Raw genomic sequence first — 23,959 nt, 5'->3', positions numbered from 1 at the left:
CAAACATGTAACTCTTTTGTATTGGTTGTGAATAAATAGTTGCCACTATTTAAGTTCCAGCCCTTGTACAATGGCACTTATTTGTTTTTTTAAAACTGATAAAAATACATTAATGAATATTTTGAGAGTGGTTAAATACAGCAAATCTCCTGCTCTGAATGACCTATACAATGTTGCAAAAGGTTTTCTAATAATTTTATAAACCAGTGACTGGTTGCTTAATATGCAAAATTTTTCTGAATAGACTGCAAGATACTGATAGTCAACAAACAAATGACAAACCTTGGTAGGACTGAATAAGTAGAAATTTTAAAATTAAATGAATTATTTGGTAATTGAGTTTCGGCATAACAAAGGTTTCACAATAAAAATGAGGAAAGTAGTATACATCACTGGCAATGTATCGTATGTTTCCACTAAACCCAACTGTCATGCAGTTCACTTGTTAATCAAATTTTTAGTTATTCTGTATCACAATTTAGTGATATTTCTTTTTAGATTTTATGACTACAAAATATAAATTAGCTATGATATACCAATATCTTGCAGTGTGGGGTTATTTTATTGTTATTTAAATCTCTGTACAATTTGAAAAGAAAATGACATCTCATAGATACCTAAGATTCTTCTTCAGTCAGATAATATCTCGCTTTTGATGGCCAAAGTTATGGAGAAATTAAAGTACACTTGTGGTAACATAAGCAATTTTCTTTAAAAAAAGGTTGATGAAAAAACCAGCACAAAAGCTACCACAGAATAACTATTCCTTTCTTGATTATACCAGAAATTTTGGGAAAATTGATAGATATCAATAATCTATTGCCATTGTAAGAAATTCTGTGTCAAACAGTGCTTAACAGCTTGATTGACTCGTGTAGTACACAACTATTTCTACTTCATAGGAAGCAGTATCAACAGCATGCCAAATGCTAGATTTTATAGTGCTTAATACAGGCTGGTTATAATTAAACTTTCACTACTTGACAGGGCCCCCATGGAAAATGAGTGATTGTGGAAACATTTGTAAGGACTTGCAGAAGAGAAATCATGAATAAACCATTGTGGAAGAAAAAAAAAAAAACATTTTAATTCTTATACGAGAGGGATAACATTTGTTAATTGCATATTGTTTATACATTCCAAGTTACAAACATTGTTCAGTGTTATGACAATCTGCACCCACAACAGCCTGGAACTGCAATTGAGATACCATTTAACAACTGTTTGCAGCCCTTTTCAGATGGTGAACTATGGAATGTTCAGTTGCTCCCAGGAGCAATTCCCAAATTGTCATTAATTCTAACTTCCAAATATGTTCTTCAAAACCTGTGCGGAAAGAGGACCTCTCCCTATCCCTTTAATGCGTGGATACTCACAAAGAGTAGTAGCAGTATTACTGCTGTTTTGATAAAACAGCTTTACAAGGAAAGCCCTGCTCATCTTGTCCAGATCATGTTGACTGTCAGCAACTGTAATGCACACTGATGTTTGTGTTTCAATCCTATATCGCCGTCTCAGTACCGGTGTCTAACAGCAAGTTCGGACACCAACACTACCAACAACACAAATCCTGACGGTTACACTCGCATTGTGAAGGAAGTGAGATCAGTTGCCCATCTAGCAACCAGATTAAATCAGCTGTGGCAAATGCCAGAATAACACAGTAGAAAAGGATATGGCCCACTCACCATAATTGTTCAATACGATCTTGTCAAGAACTGCATATCAAACTCTTCAACTTCTCTCTCACAATGTGTAATTCGGTTACTATTTCCCATAAATACCATCAGGAAGAAGAACCATCAAAAATGTGAAACAATTTAAAATGTCTGTTAGCAAAGAGAATAAAGACATCAAACAAATTTTGCTCACTGTACTTATTAATGCATAAACTGGCATATACTATCTGTCCTCAGTCCTCTGACTGGCTTCATGCGGCCGACCACGAATCCATCTCCTGTGCCAACCTCATCATATCAGAGTAGCACTTGCAGCATATCAGAGTAGCACTTGCAGCCTATGTCCTCAATTATTTGTTCAATGTATACGAATATCCGCCTTCCACTACAGTTTTTACCCTATACATCTCCCTCCAGTACTCTGAATGGTATTACCTGATGTCTTAACACATGTCCTATCATCCCGTTCCTTCTTCTTGTCAGTGTTCCCTTCTTCGCTGATCCTGTGGAGAATCTTCTCATTCCTTTTCTTACCAGTCCACCTAATTCGCAGATGTCACCCTTGCTTTATCTGTCGCGTGTTAATTTGTTTCCAAGATTCAGAATTCCTCAACTTCACTTACTTCATGATTCTCATTTTTGATATTAAGCTTGTCACTATTTTCATTCCAGATACATCTCATTATTCTGTTGTTCTTCAGTTTACTCTCAATCCATATTCTGTACTCATTAGACTGTTCATTTCAGTCTACAGATCCCACAATTCTTCACTTCACCGAGGATAGCAATGTTGCCAGAAAATCTTATGACATCTTTTTCCCCTGAATTTTAATCCCACTCCTGAACCTTTCTGTAATTACTTCTTCAATGTGTAGATTCAACAGTATATGCGAAAGATTGCATCCCTGTCTTATACCATTCCTAATACGAGCACTTCATTCAAGGCCTTCTAATCGTATCGTTCCCTGTTGGTTCTTACACATATTTTATAATACCCATTTTTCCTTGTAAGCTTACTGCTTTTTTCTCAGAATTTCAAACTTCTTGCATCATTTTACACTGCTGGACATTTTTCCAGGTTGACAAACCTTATGAACTTGTCTTGATTTTCCTTATATTGCTTCCATTGTTGAGTGTAACATCAGGACTGCCTCTCTGGTGCCTTTACCTTTCCTAAAGCCAAACTAATTGTCTTCTACCAGATTCTCAATTTTCTTTTCATTCTTCTGCATATTATTGTTGTCAGAAACTTGGAAGCATGAGCTGTTAAGCCAACTGTGTGACAATTCTCACACTTCTCAGTATGCAATACATAATTGTGGGGATGATGTTTTTCTGAAAGTCTGATGGCATGTCACCAGTCTCATGGATTCCACAAACTAATTTGAATAGTAGTTTGGTTGCCACTTCCCCCCCCCCCCCCCCCCCAACGATTTTAAAAACTGATGGAATCTTGTCTACCCCTTCTGCCTTATTTCATCTTAAGTCTTTCAAAATTCTTTTAAATTCTGACTAATACTGGATCCCCTATCTCTACCACATAAACTCCAATTTTTTTTCTTCTGTCATGTCATCACATGATAGCTCCCCCTCATAGAGGCCTTCAGTGTACTCTTTCCACCTATCTGCTCTCTCTTCCATATTTAATATTGGAATTCCACTGCACACTTAATGTTGCCACCCTCGCTTTTAATGTCACCAAAAACTCCTTTGACTATGCTATATGCCGAGTCCCTTCTTTGGATAATCATTTCTGTTTCAATTTCTTTACATTTTTCATGTAGTCATTTCACCTTGGCTTCCCTGTACTTCCTATTTATTTAATTCCTAAGTGACTTGTATTTCTGTACCCATGAATTTTCCTAAACATTTTTGTACTTCCTTCTTTCATTAGTCAACTGAAGTATTTCTTCTGTTACCCAAGGTTTCTTCACAGTTACCTTCCTAGTACCTATGTTTATCTTTCCAACTAAGATTGCTCTTTTTAGAGATGTCTATTACTTTTCACATGAACTACCTAGTGTAGCACAAGAACAATCAGTTTTTGACAATATAATGTAATTGCATAGATAAAAAATCTATTCACCAAGGGGCAGCAGAACACACTCAAAAAAGAAGCTTGTAATTAGGCAAGCTTTCGGAGCCAGTGGCTTGTTCCTCAGGCAGAAGGGTTGAAGAGGAAGGTGGGAACTAGTGCTACAACATGTCCTTGGTTCTCACCACCAACCTGACCTTAATTTACCCCATTTTAGTATTCTACATCTTTCATTGTCTTACCTGTCTATTTTTCACCATCCCCCTCTCACTTCTGTTACGTACAATGCACTTAGCTTTTCATTCTTATCAACTCATGCACGATGTTTTAGCAGTAATCTCTGTATTATCTTGTCTTGCAGCTTAATGTTCAAGTTTTCAAATCTTGTCCAGTGTAATTCCCAACAATTGGTCTTTCCTTCTCATCCCACCTGATGTCACCTGACCCGCAATTCTGGGTGACTTTTCCAAAATCTACCCCTTTCCCTAGCTCTCTCATGTCCTTTTCATTCACCCCTCTTCCTTCCCCTTCAACCCTTCTGCCTGAAGAAAGAGTCACTGACTCTGAAAGCTTGCCTTATAATCTCCTTTTATGTGTGTGTCCTGCCACTGCTGGATGAGTAGCTTTATTATCTATCCAATCACATTATACTGAACTACCTAGTGTGCCTATTCCTTATCACAGTATCCAAATCTTCCATGAACTTCACTATTAGTAGTTGAAATTTATTGCACGACTCAATTAGATTTTCTCCTCTTTCATTCCCTGTAACAAGCCCAAATTCTCCAGTAAATCCTTCTTCTGCTCCTTTTCCTGCAACTCATTCCAGTCCCTAATGATTATTATATTTACATCTCCTTTTACATACTGAAAATATATGAGTATCCTCATATATTTTCTCTCTCTCCATGTTCTGCTTGCAATGTCAGTAAGTATACCTGAACTATTGTTGTTCTGATTGGTTTCCTTTCCATTTTGATGAAAACAACCCTATCATTCAACTGTTCACATTAATTCACTCTCCACCCTACCCTCCTATTCATAATGAATTCTACACCCATTATACCATTTTCTGCTGCTGCCATTATTACCCTACAGTCATTTGACCACTAATCATTGTACTTTTTCCAGTTTGCATCACAGACCCCCAACAGCTCTAGACTGAGACTTTGCATTTCCCTTGTCAGATTTTCCAACTTTCCTACTATATTCAGACTTCTGACATCCCACCTCCTGACTTGTAGAATGTCACCCTTTGGTCAGTTATTTCAATTTTTTCCCATGGTAACCTCCCAGTTGGCAGACCGTTCTGCTTTGTGCTCACAGAAACTAAAACTGATGCATTAAAAAATAGGACAGATGCCACAAAAAAAGCTACTCCTCTCTCAGCTAGATTAAGGACTACTTCACAAAATTTTGGGGTAGCTATTGGTTCTCTATAATTTGCTGTCTCAATATTTAGATTCAGTCTTCTAACTAACTTCAGACATCAACTGGAAAAGTATACTGAGCTCCCCACAGTGACATCACAATATTGTTAAAAAAAACTCATTTAATCATTTAATAATAATTACATTGAAGAAGTTTCAAACCTGTTGCTAATGAGTAGTATCAATCCATCAAATGAACTTTAACAAAGCTAACCAATAAGTGTGAACTTCCCAGCTACAGTAGTTTAAGCCTGTTAATAAAATCTGGAAAACCGTGTATGTGATGGGGACACTTTCTTACAAATCATGCAAAAAGAGAGCATTAAATGTATTTAATGTCTGAAAAGGAAAGATTCTGCCTTTGCTGGACATGCTCTGAATTAATGTCTTTTTTTATTATAGTGAATGTGATGTATAGCTGTAAACTCTTGCTGATGTGTGGACTGTCTGTTTAGTCTTACGTTATTTGAAGATGATCTAGAAAGCTGAAAACCTGTTCATAATGAACTGCAAAATAAATGTTACTGTGGGACATTGATACTGGTATTTAAGTTTTTAATATGTCTGTGTCCCTTCAAGCACTAACAGAATATTGAAAAAATGGGGAAGGAGAAGGATGAGAATGTTGGTGTCACAATTTTGTGAGCTACAAACATTAAACACTGCTTGTTCACACTAGAAAATTCAACACTTTGTCCAGTATAAATTACTCATTCTGGATATATTTTGGGTGGCCTGCCTCAGTTGCCTTGCCCTATATGCCTGTATACTGGTAGGTATGTCCACTTTGGCTACATACAGGTTTAGGTTCAATATGCTATAAACAGAAAAATGCAAACACACTATCTCTGCATCAATACCCAATATGAAGATGCTACTTCTTGAATACAGCCAGTACGTTCATTTCAGTCCCATTAGTTACAATATGTCAAACAAAACGGATGAGGTTGGGGAGGATAGTTATATGTGGAAGTACATTATGTGGCAAAAGTCCCTGGATGCCAAAATCTGTTTGTTCCAAATATACTAGACACACAAATCTTTTTTACTGCTGTTATAGTGATATCTTTGTGGGAAGTCTTTCTACTAAGTTTAATACAATGAAGATCCAGTTTTACTGTATTATTATTTTTGGACACAAAAACCTTGTGACTAGATCTTCTAGTTCATAACAAAGATGTCGATTTTCTCCAGGTCAGGATTATTGGTGGACAGGTTCTGCATTTCAGACTGGTTATTTGGACCATGATGCACTGCTCCTTGCTTTGTGGAGATTAGCATTATTTAACTGGTATATGAAAGGTGTGGTTCAAAACTGTTGCCCGACTGTATTTAGTTAAACTAAACACTTTCTTTTTCCCCTTCCATCAACAGCTTTTATACATTAAGGTGTTTAAAATTATACCACCTGTCCAGCATATATATATGCATAGAAGCTCTCAATGTAAATTGTCTAGATTACTGGCATATGTGAAAGATTTTTGTGTAGAAAAAGGAAGACTGAGGAAAGAATAATAACATAAGAAACAATGAACACCAAATACAATCTTTCATAAATAAAAAAAAGCTTTTAATAGAAACTAGAAGCTAAAGAAAACAAAGAGAGAAAATGCTGTATAAAAAAAGATTAGAAATGAACATAGAAGAATGAACTACTCACATTTGTTGGCGAGGGCTTCTACAAGAAAGTGTGGGAACAGAAACAGAAGTAACATTCTTGTTTCTAATGATTTTATTACAGACAGGGCATCAGGGGCTCCACTAATGATTCCTCCTTCTTCCTCCCCCTGCCCCCCCCCCCCCCCCCGGCCAATAACTCTGCCATTTTCTACGCCATTCCTTGGCTTCTCAAGAATGACTGTAGTCAAAAGAATTTTAGACTTATTTATAGCCTTTGTTACTGATGCTAGTCCAGATGGCACTCATCAAGTTGAATTATTTTATCTGACTAAGTAGAATTTGCAATTCGAAGTATAGTATTGTAGAACAATAAAAAATACAGCTCACCAGTTTGCTCTGTTGAACATCAGTAAACAATTTATTTGATTGACCATCCAGTCAAACAGGCGGCCATACAATCCCTTTGCCATCGCATCTCTTGCAGCATAAGCCTCCTTAACAGTGTTGTTGCGGGTTATTGTTTCCCCACGTGTTACAACACTGTTTGATGTAAGAGATTCAAGCAGATCACTTGGTTCTAAGCCAAGGAGACGAGAAACTAGAAACAGAGCAAAATAGAATTACTCTTCCAGGCAAGTGTAGACATAAATGTGACTTTATCACTCCAACCACCTCTTTAAGCTCATATATAGTGTGGACAAGAGATGGATGCTACTCTTGCAACAATCTGCAAGGAACAAAATACAGAATACACCAGGATATTCAACATTTAGGTCAACAACATTAGGTAATTGATCTAGCACTAATCCTAATCATTTCTGCTGTAGCTATTACATTCAAATTATTAATTATCTTTTTGAATCAACTTATCACAGGTTTGTTCAGATATTCTGTAAGCCTCTAGCAAATAGGAGACTGAATTTTGTTATCTGTTTACTCCTTCCAGTTCCCCATGGTTACTTATTTTATTTTCTTGCCTTTGGTTAACTTTTATTGGTCATCCTGGTCTTTACAAGTCTCTTCACCATTAATATATTTCTCAATGTGGAGCAAAAAATAGTTGCTGTCTCGTGCCACTCCAGGCTGTCTTGGAAATTGTATGTGGCCCAAGCCTTAAAGTGCAGACTATTCAGGATATTTCATAATCACCACCATCTTCTTCTTCTTCTTCTTCCTTTTTCATTAAGTTTTAACAGTGTGGTTCCTCAAACATATTTTTCAGTAGCCAACATACCCCTTCTACTGTACGGTGCATTTGATATGAACAGTATTGAAAGAAAGCACTATTACAGTAATAAATCACTTTTTTTTAAGTTCATAAAATTGAACATTTCACTAACAGAAAGACCAAAACCATAAGCTTACAGCGTGACCAAAACCATAAGCTTACAGCGTGATGTACAGTTGTTATGTGCTACAATGATTTACAAAACAATTTCAAATATGAGGCTAATATTTAAACAACACAAGTATCATTACAACTTTCACAGAGATGCATTCACAACAAAATATTTTGTTATAGGAACAACAATGATTCCTTAACAATGTCTCACAATGATGTGGTGCTCAAGTAGCATGTGCCCCTGCAGCAGAAACTAGAACATTGCTATGTGATGTTCTGGTTCATGCTTTGGTTGTCATGAACAAGCAATGTAAGAAAAATGCTTGGATGGATGAATGAAAGAACACAAACTAATTCACAGCCAGAATAAAGAGTCAAAGTCATCATAAACTAGGGAATAACAGTCCAGTAGTAATCAACAGAAGTCCAATGTAACAACAGGGTCCTTTATTGCCAAATTGTTGGTGACATGCTGCTAGAGCTTCATATAAACAGATAAACTGCTTCTAGCTTGTTGCAGTAACAATTTCGTAAATGTAGTGTGCTAGAGGGATGGCTGATCAATGTTATTTACAGAGTCCTCTACTGGCGCAAGGCCCATTAGTATTATTTGTGGACTCCACACTGTTGCCGCTGTGTCAGGAGCTCAAACCTCTACATTTCTATGCTCTCCAAACAACATAACCAGTGCTCGAACAGTCCACGGGTTTACTGCCGGTCCATAGTGTCCAACATAACCAGTGTTCTGACATTTTTATATGCACAAGTTGACCACTGCACCCTATGAGATACACAGGTGGTGATTTTATACTTTTAGATTATAGTAATTAAGGGTGCTTGTGCCAGCACGTAGCAACCACAGAGCATGGTTCATCAAATCTCAGTTCATGCTAATCCTACATTATTCCTTATGAGTGCTACTGTATATTTTCTAGCTTCATTTGGAGCTGTACTTTCAGACCTGTGTGTAACATCAGGCACTATCTGAGTCTCTCTTCACTATGTCAAGTGTTATTCTTAGTGGTGCTTCTATTTTTCTTGCCACTTTCAGTAAGAAAAAACAGAGTATGTAGTTGATTACAATAACTTGCTTCTGTCAAACATTTATACAGCTTTCTTCTCTTGATGGAGAAGCTGCTTTAAATATTCAGAATGAGAGAAGTCAATTAAAGCCTCTCAACTAAATAGGTAATCATTTTTATACATAGTCTTAATCTTTCTTTCAGTCCTTCACTTAGTTGCTTCTGATATCAGAAAAAGTTTAACATCTGAAATACATGATTTATTTACAGTTTCCTTTTGAGTTAATTTTGTCAAAACTTAGCTAGAACAAGTATCTTCTTACTGGAGGAATGAATGACAGGATTTGTGTGAAACACTGGAACACTAAGGTTTTGTATGAAAAATAAAGTTATAGATTCTGTTAAAGGAGTCAAAAAGAAAATGGTCCAGCCTGTCTTCAGTTTTCAATGGGATGCATTTTTTCCCCTATGGTATCAAGGTACAACACTATAGTGCAGGGACTTCAATGTGTACCAGAACTGCAGATATGTACCTTTAGACAAACCATCCACAAATTATCGATTTGTAACTTTTTTTTGAGTGTTAATGAAAACTTTATGAATATCCCTTGTAAACTTTTATAGTTTCAATTTAAAAATCACAAGCAACATAAATAAAAGTATAATTATCTGTGTCACCAGAGATGAGAAGATGGCAATAGGAAGGGTGTCTCAGACTTAAATTTGTGGTTGAAACTAGTTATTCTGTGCAATCACTTCATTGTTCATTACTTGAACAACCAGCTTAATGATAATGAATACTTCATGAAATTAAATTGTAACCAACATTTTTTGACTATTGTTCAATGACGTACACATATATAAAAGGAAATATGTATGTGTTTATTAAATTTTAAGATATAACATATTTCATTGTATACCTCTATGCAGCGGTGCCAGGTCTATCACCCTGCTTTTATTGTCAGTGTTGTCCTGACTAATAACTTCCCCGAATTCCACATCACCCAAATGGAGAACTGCAGCTATAATCCTATAAATAGTGTCAACTTCTTCTTCACGAAAACCAAGAAGCCTAAATCCTTCCTTCACTTGATGGAATCTGCTTACATTAGTCTGAAACAGATATTAATGTGTCACCTAACATACATTATACTATTTGAAAAAAAAAAAAAAAAAAAAAAAAAAAAAATAATATATATATATATATATATATATATATATATATATTATGGTCAGCTTCATTTAATTTTTATTCATTCCTTTGTCTCTTTCATACAATGTTTGTACAAATGATACATTATAAGTTAATACAATGATGTAGTGCACAACATGACAGTTGAACATTGCAGTTTTAGTCCCAACAGATATAACTTTACAAAGTACATTTCTGAACAATAGTAATTAATGCTGGGACAGAAAAAGCATGTTTTGATTTTACTGTAATGATTGGTTAAGAAGCACAAGGGTCAGTTAATTTTCACTGGAATTAGATACTTACACAAGCAAGTAGGATAATGACAATGTTCCAGTAGTAATGAGATTTGACTTTGCAACTGTTTTCCTTGAATTTATTTCTCTATTAAAACTATTTTACAGTGTTATAAGTATATACTTGATACTATCACCATACAGTTTCATTTTGCGGGTTATTACTTGTAGCTGACTTTCTTCTTAACTTCTGTACAATGCATACAGATTTTTTTTAGTAATTCCAAAATGTAATGGAAAGGAAGTGGTCAAATTTTTCACTGCCTTTCATTTACTTAGTCAGTCAAGGATGGAGTATAAGCGACAGTCTGTATTATCCTGCACCACTGATCAGAGATTAGCAGTACATGGACTAGGGAATTACTGTCACATGTATAGGCTGCCGTTAACATCGCACCACAGATGGCTGTGTTTGGAGTGGCACCATGATAAAGAAGCAAGGAGTGCTGATGAATGGTGTTGCACTGCAATGAGCAATGAGTCACAGTTATGTGCCACCCTGGATGAAAACTTTTGAGCAATGAAATTACAGTGAAATCCAGACCTCTGTAGCTGCTTACAGACACTGATAAATATCAATGGGGACAGCTGAAACTGTGTGCCCCGACCGGGACTCGAACCTGGGATCTCCTGCTTACATGGCAGATGCTCTATCCGACTGAGCCATCGAGGACACAGAGGATAGTGTGACTGCACGGACTTATCTCTGGAGTGCTCCCTGTGAGACCCACATTTCCAACTTATTGTCCAAACACTACATTTGTAGTGCTCCTGTCCCCTATACTGATTACTCGCAGCAACATACAATGTATCTACCAAGAGTTTGAGCAAATGAGTAGATAGAGCTTCTGTCTTGTAAGCAAGAGATCCTGCATTCAAGTCCTGGTCGGAGCACACATTTTCAACTGTCCCCTTTGATATTTATCAACACCTGTAGAGCTACAAAGGTCTGGATTTCACTGTAATTTCATTCTCCAAGAGCTGCATATTCATACTGATACTTGTCAGCACGGCTGGTGGTGACCTGGGGAAAGGTCAATTCTTTCCTTGTTTTGGAGAGGCCAGCAGGGTTTTGTGGGCAGCTATCAGTTACGACTTAGGTCATGGCTGGTAGTGACTGAGGTAACTCTTGATGGCACAGTGATATGTCACAAACATCCTACATCCTCATGTGTTGCCTCTCATAGTGTCATTTTTAACATAACATGCTTTTACACACATCTGCCTGTGCGGTACTGAAGTACTCTCATAGCAAACAAGATCCCCAGATCTGCCCCCAACAGAGCATGCAGGACCAGCTTGACTGTCAACTCTGTCCGAGTGCCAGTATCCAGGATGTCAAGGACCAGTTACGAGGTGTGTTTTTTTAAGTAAGTACTGTTTTGAAATTTAAAAAAAGATGTGCTAAGATATCTCAATAATTTTATTTTTACATGAAAGCCTGTACCTTAATCTACTTTTCTACATAATTTCCATCAATATTGAGGAACTTGTCATAACGTTGTACCAAGTTTTGAATACCCTCCTCATAGAAGTCTGCCGCCTGACTTGTTAACCTCTGCATCACCACTGTTTTGATTTCATCGTCTTGAAGACGCTGACTGCCCAGGTGTTTCTTCAAGTGCAGGAACAGATGGTAGTCACTGGGTGCAAGATCGGGACTGTATGGAGGATGATCTCAAGTTTCCCATCGAAAAGATGTGATGAGATCTTTGGTCTGATTCGCCACATGCGGATGGCCATTGTTTTGCAGCAAAACGATGCCCTTGCTCAACTTGCCACGTCTTTTGTTCTGAATTGTGCAATGTCTTACAGTAAGCTGCTGCATTGATTGTCTCATTACGAGGCAGAAATTCCACAAGTAATACTCCTTTTCTGTCCCAAAAACCTGTGCACATGATTTTCTGGGCAGAAATTGTTTGCTTAAACTTCACGTTTCTGGGTGAATCTGAATCCTGCCATTCCATGGACTGTTGCTTTGATTCTGATGTGACATAGGCCACCCATGTTTCATCACCCATAACAATTTCGCTTAAGAAATCTTCACCATCATTGTGGAACCACTCAAGGAAAGTCTGTCTAAACGTTTGGTTTTGTGCACATCGGTCAACGTTTTTGGTGCCAAACGTGAGCATAATTTTTGGTAATTCAAGTGCTCGGTCACAATGCCACACAAAACACTATGAGAAACATTAGGAATGTCATCCTGCAAGGAGGAAATCATAAAGCGTCTGTTTGCTCTCACCTTATTGTCCATTTCCGGCACCAAATTTTCATTAACAACCGAAGGACGCCCACTCCATTGTTCATCATGCACATTTGTGTGGCCATCTTTAAATGCTCTCACCCCACTTTCTTACCATTCCATCACTCATAATGTTTTCTCCATAAACTGCACAGATCTCACGATGAATATCGATCACTTTTAGGCCTTTAACACTAAGAAATCTTTTAACAGTCCGTACTTCACAGTCAGTGGCACTCACGATTATCGGAGGCATCTTAAACACTCAGTACACAGCGTAAACAAGGTAGAATCAGACTGTAATGGTGTCAGTGCATAGACAACAGATGTAGGCACCCAGTGCACATTCGCAGAACGCCGGCCACAGCGCTGCGGCCGCGGTGTGGCAAAACGGTACTTAGGCTACTTAAAAAACATGCCTCGTACAACAGTTGTGGGCCAGTTTGCCTCAGGAGAGGGTACAATGGCTTTATGACACTCCTCCCAACTAAATCATTGCATGCATCCAGACCAAAATCTTATGAATGTAAGACTACTTTACACAGTTGGAAGACTCAGAAGATTTTATTTATGTTAATAAAACATCTGTAATGAACTAATATGTAAGAGGAAAACTCTCTCCTTCACAACAGTAATTCCTTGAGCACAAAACAAATATAGACCTTATATATCTCAATTTTTTAATATTTTTTTTCACAGTGCCTTTTGCTTCATAATGTAGTATCACAGCACAATAAATTCATAACCAATGGAAAGCAAAGACTGAAATAAATATGGTTCCCATAAGTGATACATGTCAAAATAGAACCCATTTCTAGGACATGTAGTAAAACTGGAACAAAAATTAAGAATAACACAGTTTTTGTTATTTGCATCTAAAAACATTGGAATTTTTTTTGTTTTTCAGTGTGTAATGGTCCTCATGTAACACTTTGGAATTTCTGAAGGGCGAAGTGCTTATGCCCATTCTTTACAGTATAATTATACTGAGACCAGAAAAAGCAAATCAATAAAATATTTTCTAAAGGTAGTAGTAGATCATAAATTCATACACTGTATTCTCTCTTCATCTTCAGTCATACCTTCTTAGTTTCTGGATCTTGCAGGTCGCCTCCAAGGTATTTATGATGTATCCTTAGAACTGGATCCAAATGAAACTCCGAGAGTCGACCTTCATGTTCTAGACCATCATACATGTAGTAAAATATATGGAAGTTACGTTCTCCCCTAAAAAAAAAAAAAAAAAAAAAAAAACACAAAAATGGTTAAGAAGGAGTCCAAAGGAAAATTATATTCAGTTCTTTTATCAGGTCATCTGATGTAGCCCAATACTTACTGTGCATGCTGGCAAACACGCGACTGCTCCAGTAAATAAACTGCTATTCTCGCTCCTGTAACCTTGCCAGATTTCGTCATTGTCAAATCCAGGTACTTCCCAAATCTGGAGGAATTTGCATTGATCCCTGTCTGAGCATTTCCAAATGCCTCCATTATGGGATTCACTTGAAGAATACGCTCTTCCAAATTCCGATTAGGAGCCTGAATTTTGGATACTCTTAATCTGTTATACATTTAAACATTTGTAATAGTTATAGAATAAGTTAAAAAAACTACTTACTTTTCCTAAATACACTAATTGCTTGAGAAGTAAGTTAGCACTTTCTGTTTTCCCTGCACCACTTTCACCACTTATTACAATTGCCTGATTCTGGCGTTGATGCATTAATGCTTGATACGCTGCATCAGCAACAGCAAAAATGTGTGGTGGGTTGTCTGACCGAGCTTGTCCTTTGTATCTTCTCTGCTCCTATTTAGATTAAATATCCAATTAATAAACAGGTGAGTTATTTGTTGCATCATGACAATAAACACTATTTTTTTATCTGCCACCCTTTCAATGATAGACCGCAGGAAGGACTTGTAATGACATTATACCTTACAATGAAGTACACTCGTTTAACGGTTTTGCATTATTGTGCTGCACAGATGAAGGTACTGAAATAATGTTCCTAATTTTGTATCTAGAAATAAATTTGTTTCTCCAGAACTGGGTCTCATAAATGTCCCCTTCATGTAAGTGCCCTTCATAATTACTGACACAATCAAAAATTATACTCTGCATAAAAAGAAGTCTTAATAGATCAGAAGAATTAGAATTCAGCTCTGTTTAGTCAAGTTCCTAGATGCAGCATCATACTGATAAAATGCCGCCACATGACTGGTATTTAAAGATACAGAATCAAGAGTCAGCTTCTGGTGAACTGCAGCTTTCAGAAGACCATATTTCTCTCATATCTAAGAGCATAGAACAGTTTGAAAGCTGTCAGTTATTTTACAAACCAGATTATTCAACTGTATCACAATTAAAAAATGCCTTTATGCTTGTTTGATTTTTGCCTTTACATTCTTGTACGTCCATTTAAAGTCCTTTAAAGAAATTAACATACCTGGTCAGAATAAAGTCCTAGGTCCTTGAATGGATTAACAGCAACTAAAATGTCACCTATGTAAGTGTATATTTGAAATTGTTCATATCTTCTTTGTAATTGCTCTACAATGCCATCCTGAAAAACAAACCGAGACCTTTAGATATTCTAAACCTCAACATAAGGATCAGCACTATGATATACAAGCAGCCAAACTAAAACAAAATTTCTGTGTTCAGATTTTAAAATTTTTCCATTTATGAATGAAATTAATACACTAATGGATAATCCCAGGTGGAATACAATCAATGGAACAAATTAAAGATAATCACTCTTCATGTAGTGGAAGAGTTTAGCAGCTGATACACAAAAAAGAAACTGATTTGTGCTCTATGTGCCTGTCAACTGCTAAATGTTGTTATTAAATAATGAATTGTTTGTAGAAGAATTAGATTATAGGGGTACATATACTCCAAGGAGCCATATATTTAGTTGTAAAATTATCCCCCCCCCTTTTTTTAAATTTTAATAGTATTTGAAATACCAAGCAGTTTCAATAAAAGTAGAAATCTCTTGCTTTAAAAAATATTCTGCTTGTTTTTAAATTTGTAAAGCTATTTCTATTGGATCATTACAAAATCACATTAAACAGTTGTTTGCATGCATATTCTATTGAAGACCTCCCTCAGTCTCTCAAATGCAATGATAAATTTCACCATGTAGTTCATGGTTCCCTCCAACATAGTGTGTAGCAGAAATCTAAAAATCAACATTCCCCCTCCCTCTTCATATATTCCTTGCCTTCTGGGATCTTGCTGTTAAATCTCCTGTAATGTAAATTCAGTGTGCAGAATATTAAACGAAACAACAAGTCATTGCAGTTCTATAATGAATGAAATCTCTCTGCACCGATACCTTTCACTATTGCCATTAGTGTTATGGCAATCCATATTTGAACTGAGAAAGTAACAGAAAGTTAAATATATGGAATGCTTTCTTCAATGTTTTTGATCTGAAAACATTATACAGTATTGCACATAAAAGTAGGCAGTAAATTGGTCAGACACAAGAACAACAATGATGAGAGTATGAAGAATCCGAAGACACCATGTAGACTGGTAGTTAAGAAATTTCTGTGTGTGGTGGATGAATAGAGATTATAACATAGCTCATGATGGTTACCATAGCATTAGTTCAATTCAGAGAATCTAAATTTCAGAGAATCAGGGACAATGCCTTAACATTAAAATAAAAGAATGGTACTCAGCAGAGAGAGAGAGAGAAGAGAGAGAGAGAGAGAGAGAGAGAGAGACTGTGACTGCAGTAAATGCCTGGAAACAGAAATGGAGTTAGAAGATGGTAAGTCATGTGTATGGCACCAATCTTTCTTACAGAAAAAGCAACTGTGCAACTGTATAAAATGATACAGCCACTCCCAGACTCATGATATCTCATGTCCAAAATGCCCTGCTAATCCACCTCAATGGTCAACATTCTGAACAGTTTCTAATTAGTACACCCAAACATACAACCACACTAATTTGCAATTGAACAATAAGACTATCTATTGGGTGCTTCTTGCAACAAATTATAAAGAAACATCTCAAACAAAATCAGAATTACTGCCTACCAATCTCTTCTTTGTATTTACTTTGCATACTTTACATCCTTGAAGGACTAACAATGCGCAAAATAAGGAAAAAGGCAACAACTCACCAATAGCACTAACAGAAAATGGTGCTCACTAACTTTCAAGCTCTGGTTCCTTTTCTCGAACTGCTTTCTTTTTCTTGTGCAGCTGCTGAGCTATCTGCATTTCCCACTCCTGCCTCAAACTATCCTGTTATGTGTGCATATGCAACATTCTGTTATAACGAGTGGTTGCCTTTCCCTTATTTTACATATCACTCCACCCAGGAATTTCCATTAATGTACAAAATAAGTTTCTTGTCTGTTTAATTATTCTACTACAATAACATGGAGAATCAACATGTTCTCCTCTGGCTGAAACTAATTAGTGACATCTATCAGAGTGAAAGGGGAATAGCCAAAGGAATATTTGAGCTATTTCTTTGCAACATAAAATAATGAATACTGTGTGTGATCAAAAAAGCAAAGAGGAAGGTTAACGTCTGTCTGAGTTCTTAGAGGTGAAATAATGGTACAGAGGATGGAAATAATTGTGGCCTGCTTGAGGATCCAACCAATCATTTTGGGGAAACCACAGGTAATCTAAATTTAAGTTACAACAACCATATATAATTCTGAAACCCAATACTGTTGAAAAAGAAGCCTGTGTTATAGCAACTGTACTACTTCACTCACTACCAATGCCATTTCCTATTCCAAAACACCTCCATGGGCAGAAATGTAGTTCTGAGAGATGATTAATTTCTTTTGAAATTTCAACCTTTTTTCATGTATTTTTCATTCAGTTGATTCAGAAGTGTTGCAAAGTTTTCATCAGTTATTATTTTACCCTCTGCAGAATCCCTTTTGCATCAAAGGAATCCATATCTTTTTCAGTAACTGACATCACCTTCATATTTTTTTGCTGCAGGGCCACTGGTTCCCACTCACCGCTTTCGTTGCCACTTACTTCTTGGCATGACGTGGTGAACAAACGTTTCATCAGCTCAAGGATAAATATTATGAAAAGGACAGATTGCTATTCACCATATAGAGATACAGAGGAGAAGTTGAGTTGCAGACAGGCACAACAAAAAGACTGCTACTATTAATGAGAGCTTTTGGCCAAAAGGCCTTACTTCATGAGAGGAAAGCCATTTGACTGAAAGCTCACATTTATAGCAGGCTTTTTGTCATTTCTGTCTACGACTCAACATCCCTATATGGTAAGTAGCAACCTACCCATTTCAGAATAATGCTGTTATTCTGTCCTTGGTTTTCTATTGTTTGATTCAGCACAAAAATTAGTTTAGATGTTCTTGTATTAGATCACCATCAAGATGAGAGAGAGAGAGGGGGGGGGGGGGAGAGAGAGAGAGAGAGGGGGGGGGGTACAAAATTTGGATTTGGCTAGCCTTTAAGAAGGCTTCCGTAAAAGCTTCACTTACTTGAGATGAGTTTCTGTCTTCACTAACTTCAGATGAGTTTAGTTAAGTATAAGACAAGAGTAATCTGTGCTTCTTAAATGTGTAACTGCCATTCAGCACTTTATATTAAAGCCAAACTGCAAATTGTTTTCTCAGTCACTGTTTATAACTTAATGTTGGGGGAATGCAAATTTTCATGATCCTCACAGCAAGCGACAATGAAGTAAACCTACCTAGAATGTTACTTTCAAGCTCCTACAACATACACTTTACCTAACTGTATCTGTCTAACCATTATAACAGAAATTAACTAGCTTTTCCCATTTACCTCGTTCCCTAACAAAAGTGAATTCTTCGTGCTGGAGAAGCATGCATTCTCTATACAAATGAAGGCTTCTTTTCTTTTGTGCATATTCATTGGGTCCACAGCTTCACATATTACAAGGGAGGTGTGAATTTCACAAGTATTTGATTATACTTTCACTGTGTCATATCTACTTTCATTCAAACACAGGCAAGCTATTTCTTTAATCATTAGATGAGGACCTACGAAAAGTAAAAAGAAAATCTCATATGAAAAATATTCCCAGTTAGTTTTGAAATCTGAAAAATTAACTTCTCAGTTGTTAATAAAACTGCTGCAACATACAAAGGTGTGGTTTTCATTTATAATCCTTTCTGCCCAATTAAGGGATATTCTGTCTTTAACAACTCCCATTCAATGAAATATTGTGTGATAAGATAATGGAGGGATAGAGATTGGCAGGATCCAAGGAAATGGGGGGGAAGGGTGTCCTCATTCAATAAACTTTCTTTTCAGAAACTGGAACAAATCAAAATTGTGACAGATATAAAGAACAACACAACAATTACTTGCCTTTGTAAACAGTGATGACTTTTATAGCAGCAAAAGTTTAGTTAAAATATTATTGTAAACAATAATGAGTTGTTATTTATGAAAGAAAATTAAATGTAAGGGGAGCACAAGTAAAGCTCTAAAAAGAAAAAATATAAATATAATCTATGGATATAATAGAGGGAAACATTCCACGTGGGAAAAAAAGGCCTCACCTCCAGCCCCACTCCCAGATTCAACCAAACAGCCCTTGTCAAAGATTTACTGTCCTACACTCGTACTCTCTGCTGGAAATATCACTTTGCCACGAAGAAAAATGATCCTAATCCTACTCCTAATGATCCAAATCCCCAAGAGACCATCCAAATTGAACCCTGCCTGGAACAGTTCTGTCCTCCGTCACAGCGGGACCCACCTCCTCTTCCTCAAAATCACCCTCTCCAAACCTTCCAGGATTTTCTCACTTCCAGCCTTGCCTCTCAATCCTTCTTAAAAAACCATAATCCTACTCCCAACATCACCACTGCTGAAGCCCAGGCTATCCGTGATCTGAAGGCTGACCGATCCATCATCATTCTTCCGGCGGACAAGGGTTCCACGACCGTGGTACTTGATTGTCGGAAGTATGTGGCTGAGGGACTGCGTCAGCTTTCAGACAACACCACATACAAAGTTTGCCAAGGTAATCCCATTCTTGATGTCCAGGCGGAGCTTCAAGGAATCCTCAGAACCTTAGGCCCCCTACAAAACCTTTCACCTGACTCCATCAACCTCCTGACCCCACCGACACCCCGCACCCCTACCTTCTTCCTAAAATTCACAAACCCAATCATCCCGGCCGGCCCATTGTAGCTGGTTACCAAGCCCCCACAGAACGTATCTCTGCCTATATAGATCAACACCTTCAACCCATTACATGCAGTCTCCCATCCTTCATCAAAGACAACAACCACTTTCTCGAACGCCTGGAATCCTTACCCAATCTGTTACCCCAGGAAACCATCCTTGTAACCATTGATGCCACTTCCTTATACACAAATATTCCACACGTCCAGGGCCTCGCTGCGATGGAGCACTTCCTTTCATGCCGATCACCTGCCACCCTACCTAAAACGTCTTTCCTCATTACCTTAGCCAGCTTCATCCTGACCCACAACTTCTTCACTTTTGAAGGCCAGACATACCAACAATTAAAGGGAACAGCCATGGGTACCAGGATGGCCCCCTCATACGCCAACCTATTCATGGGTCGCTTAGAGGAAGCCTTCTTGGTTACCCAGGCCTGCCAACCCAAAGTTTGGTACAGATTTATTGATGACATCTTCATGATCTGGACTCACAGTGAAGAAGAACTCCAGAATTTCCTCTCCAACCTCAACTCCTTTGGTTTCATCAGATTCACCTGGTCCTACTCCAAATCCCATGCCACTTTCCTTGATGTTGACCTCCATCTGTCCAATGGCTAGCTTCACATGTCCGTCCACATCAAATCCACCAACAAGCAACAGTACCTCCATTATGACAGCTGCCACCCATTCCACATCAAACGGTCCCTTCCCTACAGCCTAGGTCTTCGTGGCAAACGAATCTGCTCCAGTCTGGAATCCCTGAACCATTACACCAACAATCTGAAAACAGCTTTCGCATCCCGCAACTACCCTCCCGACCTGGTACAGAAGCAAATAACCAGAGCCACTTCCTCATCCCCTCAAGCCCAGAACCTCCCACAGAAGAACCACAAAAGTGCCCCACTTGTGACAGGATACTTTCTGGGACTGGATCAGACTCTGAATGTGGCTCTCCAGCAGGGATATGACTTCCTCAAATCCTGCCCTGAAATGAGATCCATGCTTCATGAAATCCTCCCCACTCCATCAAGAGTGTCTTTCCGCCATCCACCTAACCTTCGTAATCTCTTAGTTCATCCCTATGAAATCCCCAAACCACCTTCCCTACCCTCTGGCTCCTACCTTTGTAACTGCCCCTGGTGTAAAACCTGTCCCATGCACCCTCCCACCACCACCTACTCCAGTCCTGTAACCCGGAAGGTGTACACGATCAAAGGCAGAGCCACGTGTGAAAGCACCCACGTGATTTACCAACTGACCTGCCTACACTATGAAGCTTTCTATGTGGGAATGACCAGCAACAAACTGTCCATTCGCATGAATGGACACAGGCAGACAGTGTTTGTTGGTAATGAGGATCACTCTGTGGCTAAACATGCCGTGGTGCACGGCCAGCACATCTTGGCACAGTGTTACACTGTCCGGGTTATCTGGATACTTCCCACTAACACCAACCTGTCAGAACTCCGGAGATGGGAACTTGCCCTTCAGTATATCCTCTCTTCTCGTTATCCGCCAGGCCTCAGCCTCCGCTAATTTCAAGTTGCCGCCGCTCATACCTCACCTGTCTTTCGCCGACCGCGGTGGTCTAGCGGTTCTGGCGCTGCAGTCCGGAACCACGGGACTGCTACGGTCGCAGGTTCGAATCCTGCCTCTGGCATGGGTGTGTGTGATGTCCTTAGGTTAGTTAGGTTTAAGTAGTTCTAAGTTCTAGGGGACTTATGACCTAAGATGTTGAGTCCCATAGTGCTCAGAGCCATTTGAACAATTTGAACCTGTCTTTCAACAACATCTTTGCCTATGTACTTCTGCCTCAACTGACATCTCTGCCGAAACTCTTTGCCTTTACAAATGTCTGCTTGTGTCTGTGTATGTGCGGTTGGATATGGGTGTGTGTGTGCGCGCGAGTGCATACCTGTCCTTTTTTCCCCCTAAGGTAAGTCTTTCTGCTCCCAGGATTGGAATGACTCCTTACCCTCTCCCTTAAAACCCACATCATTTCGTCTTTCCCTCTCCTTCCCTCTTTCCTGATGAAGCAACCATTGGTTGCGAAAGCTTGAATTTTGTGTGTATGTTTGTGTGTCTGTCGACCTGCCAGCGCTTTCGTTTGGTAAGTTATATATATATCTATAATGATGAACTACATCTTGCCTCATAACCACAACAAATTGCTCTAGTAGACAAAGTAGACAAAAAAAAGTAGACATCCAAGATTGTGGATGTTTTCTCTGTTATAAGGTAAAATATGATACTACGATTGCAGCCTGTGGTGCTCTTTATTGCAAGCTGTCGTCCACCTATTGTTTAAAGGCTGTAGAGCATAATTATTTTTATGGAACATCAGAACAATAAAACCTTTAGTATTTTTTTTGTCATAAAAGCAGGAAAGAAGATGCATTCAAAATGTATAACAGGTTCAAAATATTGTCCTTGTACGTTACTGCTGAGATAGATTCTATAGTTTTGATTATTAATTTTCTTCTGATGTAAAGAATGATGCAGTAGGACTGAAACATTCATTTTATTTGTCACTATGCAGTGAGGCTGAGTGAATGATTTTTATATGAGGGGGAGATAGAGAGAGAGAGAGAGAGAGAGAGAGAGAGAGAGAGAGAGAGAGAGAGAGAGAGAGATATGAGAATATGCATATTAACAGAATATATTCACAGTTATAAATAAAACACACACTTACGATGTTCTATATTTACAACAATTTGCAGGAGATGGTAAAAGTGGTGCACTCAACAGAAAGGGTAGTGCACAGTAAAACGTTTTACACACGGACATGTACCCAAAAATTTTCATTTCAGCTTCTGACTAAAAGGAATCACATTAGAACAAGTAGCAAGCTGAGAGAGGATGGGATGGATCAATCAGAAACCAGAAAAAGACATACTCATCAAAAGCAGGACACCTTACTGATGTTCTGTATGACAGGTCACTTTTTTCACAGCTTCACATTTTTTCTTTTATTCCTTTCCTCTGAAATTTCAGCAAGTTACCTCACCATTCCAAATGTTTGATGTTTAATGCTATCAGATATTCCAACAGTTTAACCTATCTGGTAATGATAGCTACTTTGCCCATTTTTAGTCATGGGACACAGTCTCCCCCATTTCATAAGTGCAGTCAGTTTGCCTCTCGTGAATTCTTTTTATCTTTAACACAAAAATCTGCAGGACTACATTTATATTGATACTCCACATGCAATCTTATGAAGTACTGTAGAGGGTTCTTCACAAGACATTATTATTTTCCCCTTCCTATTCCACTTCTGAACAGTGCATGAGAAGAACAAGTATCAGTTTCCATACAAGATCAAATTTCTCCGATTTTACTGTCACAGCCATTTTATGAGTTACTGTAAACATACAAGAAAATAATATATTCTTTACTCTTCATCAAATCCATGCTCTCCGAATTTTTAGAATAAACTACACCTTACGCACAACGCCTGCCTTGTAGCAACTGCCACTGAATTTTAATGAGTATCTGTGACACTTCTGGGGTTGTTAAAACAAATCTGCAACAAAAAATACCATTTTCATTTGGATCATTTCTATCTCCACTATTAATATTTTCTGGGATGCGACCGAAATTTTGAGCACTACTCTAGTATCGGTCAAAGGAGGTTTTATAAAATATCTCTATTGTGAATGAATTACTCTTCGTTAGGCTTCTTCCAATCAATCTTTGTCTTCCATTTGCCTTTCCCACTACTAGTTTTATATGATGATTCCACTTTGAACTGCTCATGACTCATACTTCTTAATATAATCATGTACATGCATCTGAAGATCCTTCTTGAAAATGGGAATTACTGCACCTTCCTCCATTTGCTTGGAATACCTTATGCTCCAGTGACCTATGGATAACTGCGGCTAGAAGGATATAAAAGTTCTTTCACATAAT

The 23,959-nt window shown here is 38.0% G+C and overlaps 1 protein-coding gene and 1 non-coding gene across 4 annotated transcripts in view; both read right to left on the bottom strand.

Annotated features, from left to right (window-relative positions):
• The window catches only part of LOC126187502 (myosin-IIIb-like), a 267,897-nt gene that overhangs the window by 57,308 nt on the left and 186,630 nt on the right, over positions 1 to 23,959 (bottom strand). For all 3 annotated transcript variants that reach the window (XM_049928617.1, XM_049928620.1, XM_049928619.1), the window contains 6 exons: positions 15,309 to 15,425; positions 14,480 to 14,668; positions 14,198 to 14,400; positions 13,944 to 14,088; positions 10,049 to 10,241; positions 7,152 to 7,362 (listed from right to left, as the gene is read on the bottom strand). In XM_049928617.1, coding sequence (XP_049784574.1) covers positions 7,152 to 7,362; positions 10,049 to 10,241; positions 13,944 to 14,088; positions 14,198 to 14,400; positions 14,480 to 14,668; positions 15,309 to 15,425 — 1,058 coding nt within the window. The remainder of the gene's footprint in view (positions 1 to 7,151; positions 7,363 to 10,048; positions 10,242 to 13,943; positions 14,089 to 14,197; positions 14,401 to 14,479; positions 14,669 to 15,308; positions 15,426 to 23,959) is intronic.
• Trnat-ugu (transfer RNA threonine (anticodon UGU)) lies at positions 11,216 to 11,289 on the bottom strand. The gene has a single exon. It is a non-coding gene; the product is annotated as a tRNA-Thr (tRNA).

The sequence above is a fragment of the Schistocerca cancellata genome, chromosome 5 (assembly GCF_023864275.1).
Source record: "Schistocerca cancellata isolate TAMUIC-IGC-003103 chromosome 5, iqSchCanc2.1, whole genome shotgun sequence".
NCBI classification, from domain to species: Eukaryota; Metazoa; Arthropoda; class Insecta; order Orthoptera; family Acrididae; genus Schistocerca; species Schistocerca cancellata.
Note: the sequence above shows the minus strand (reverse complement) of the source record. Positions and strands in the feature narration are given on the sequence as shown.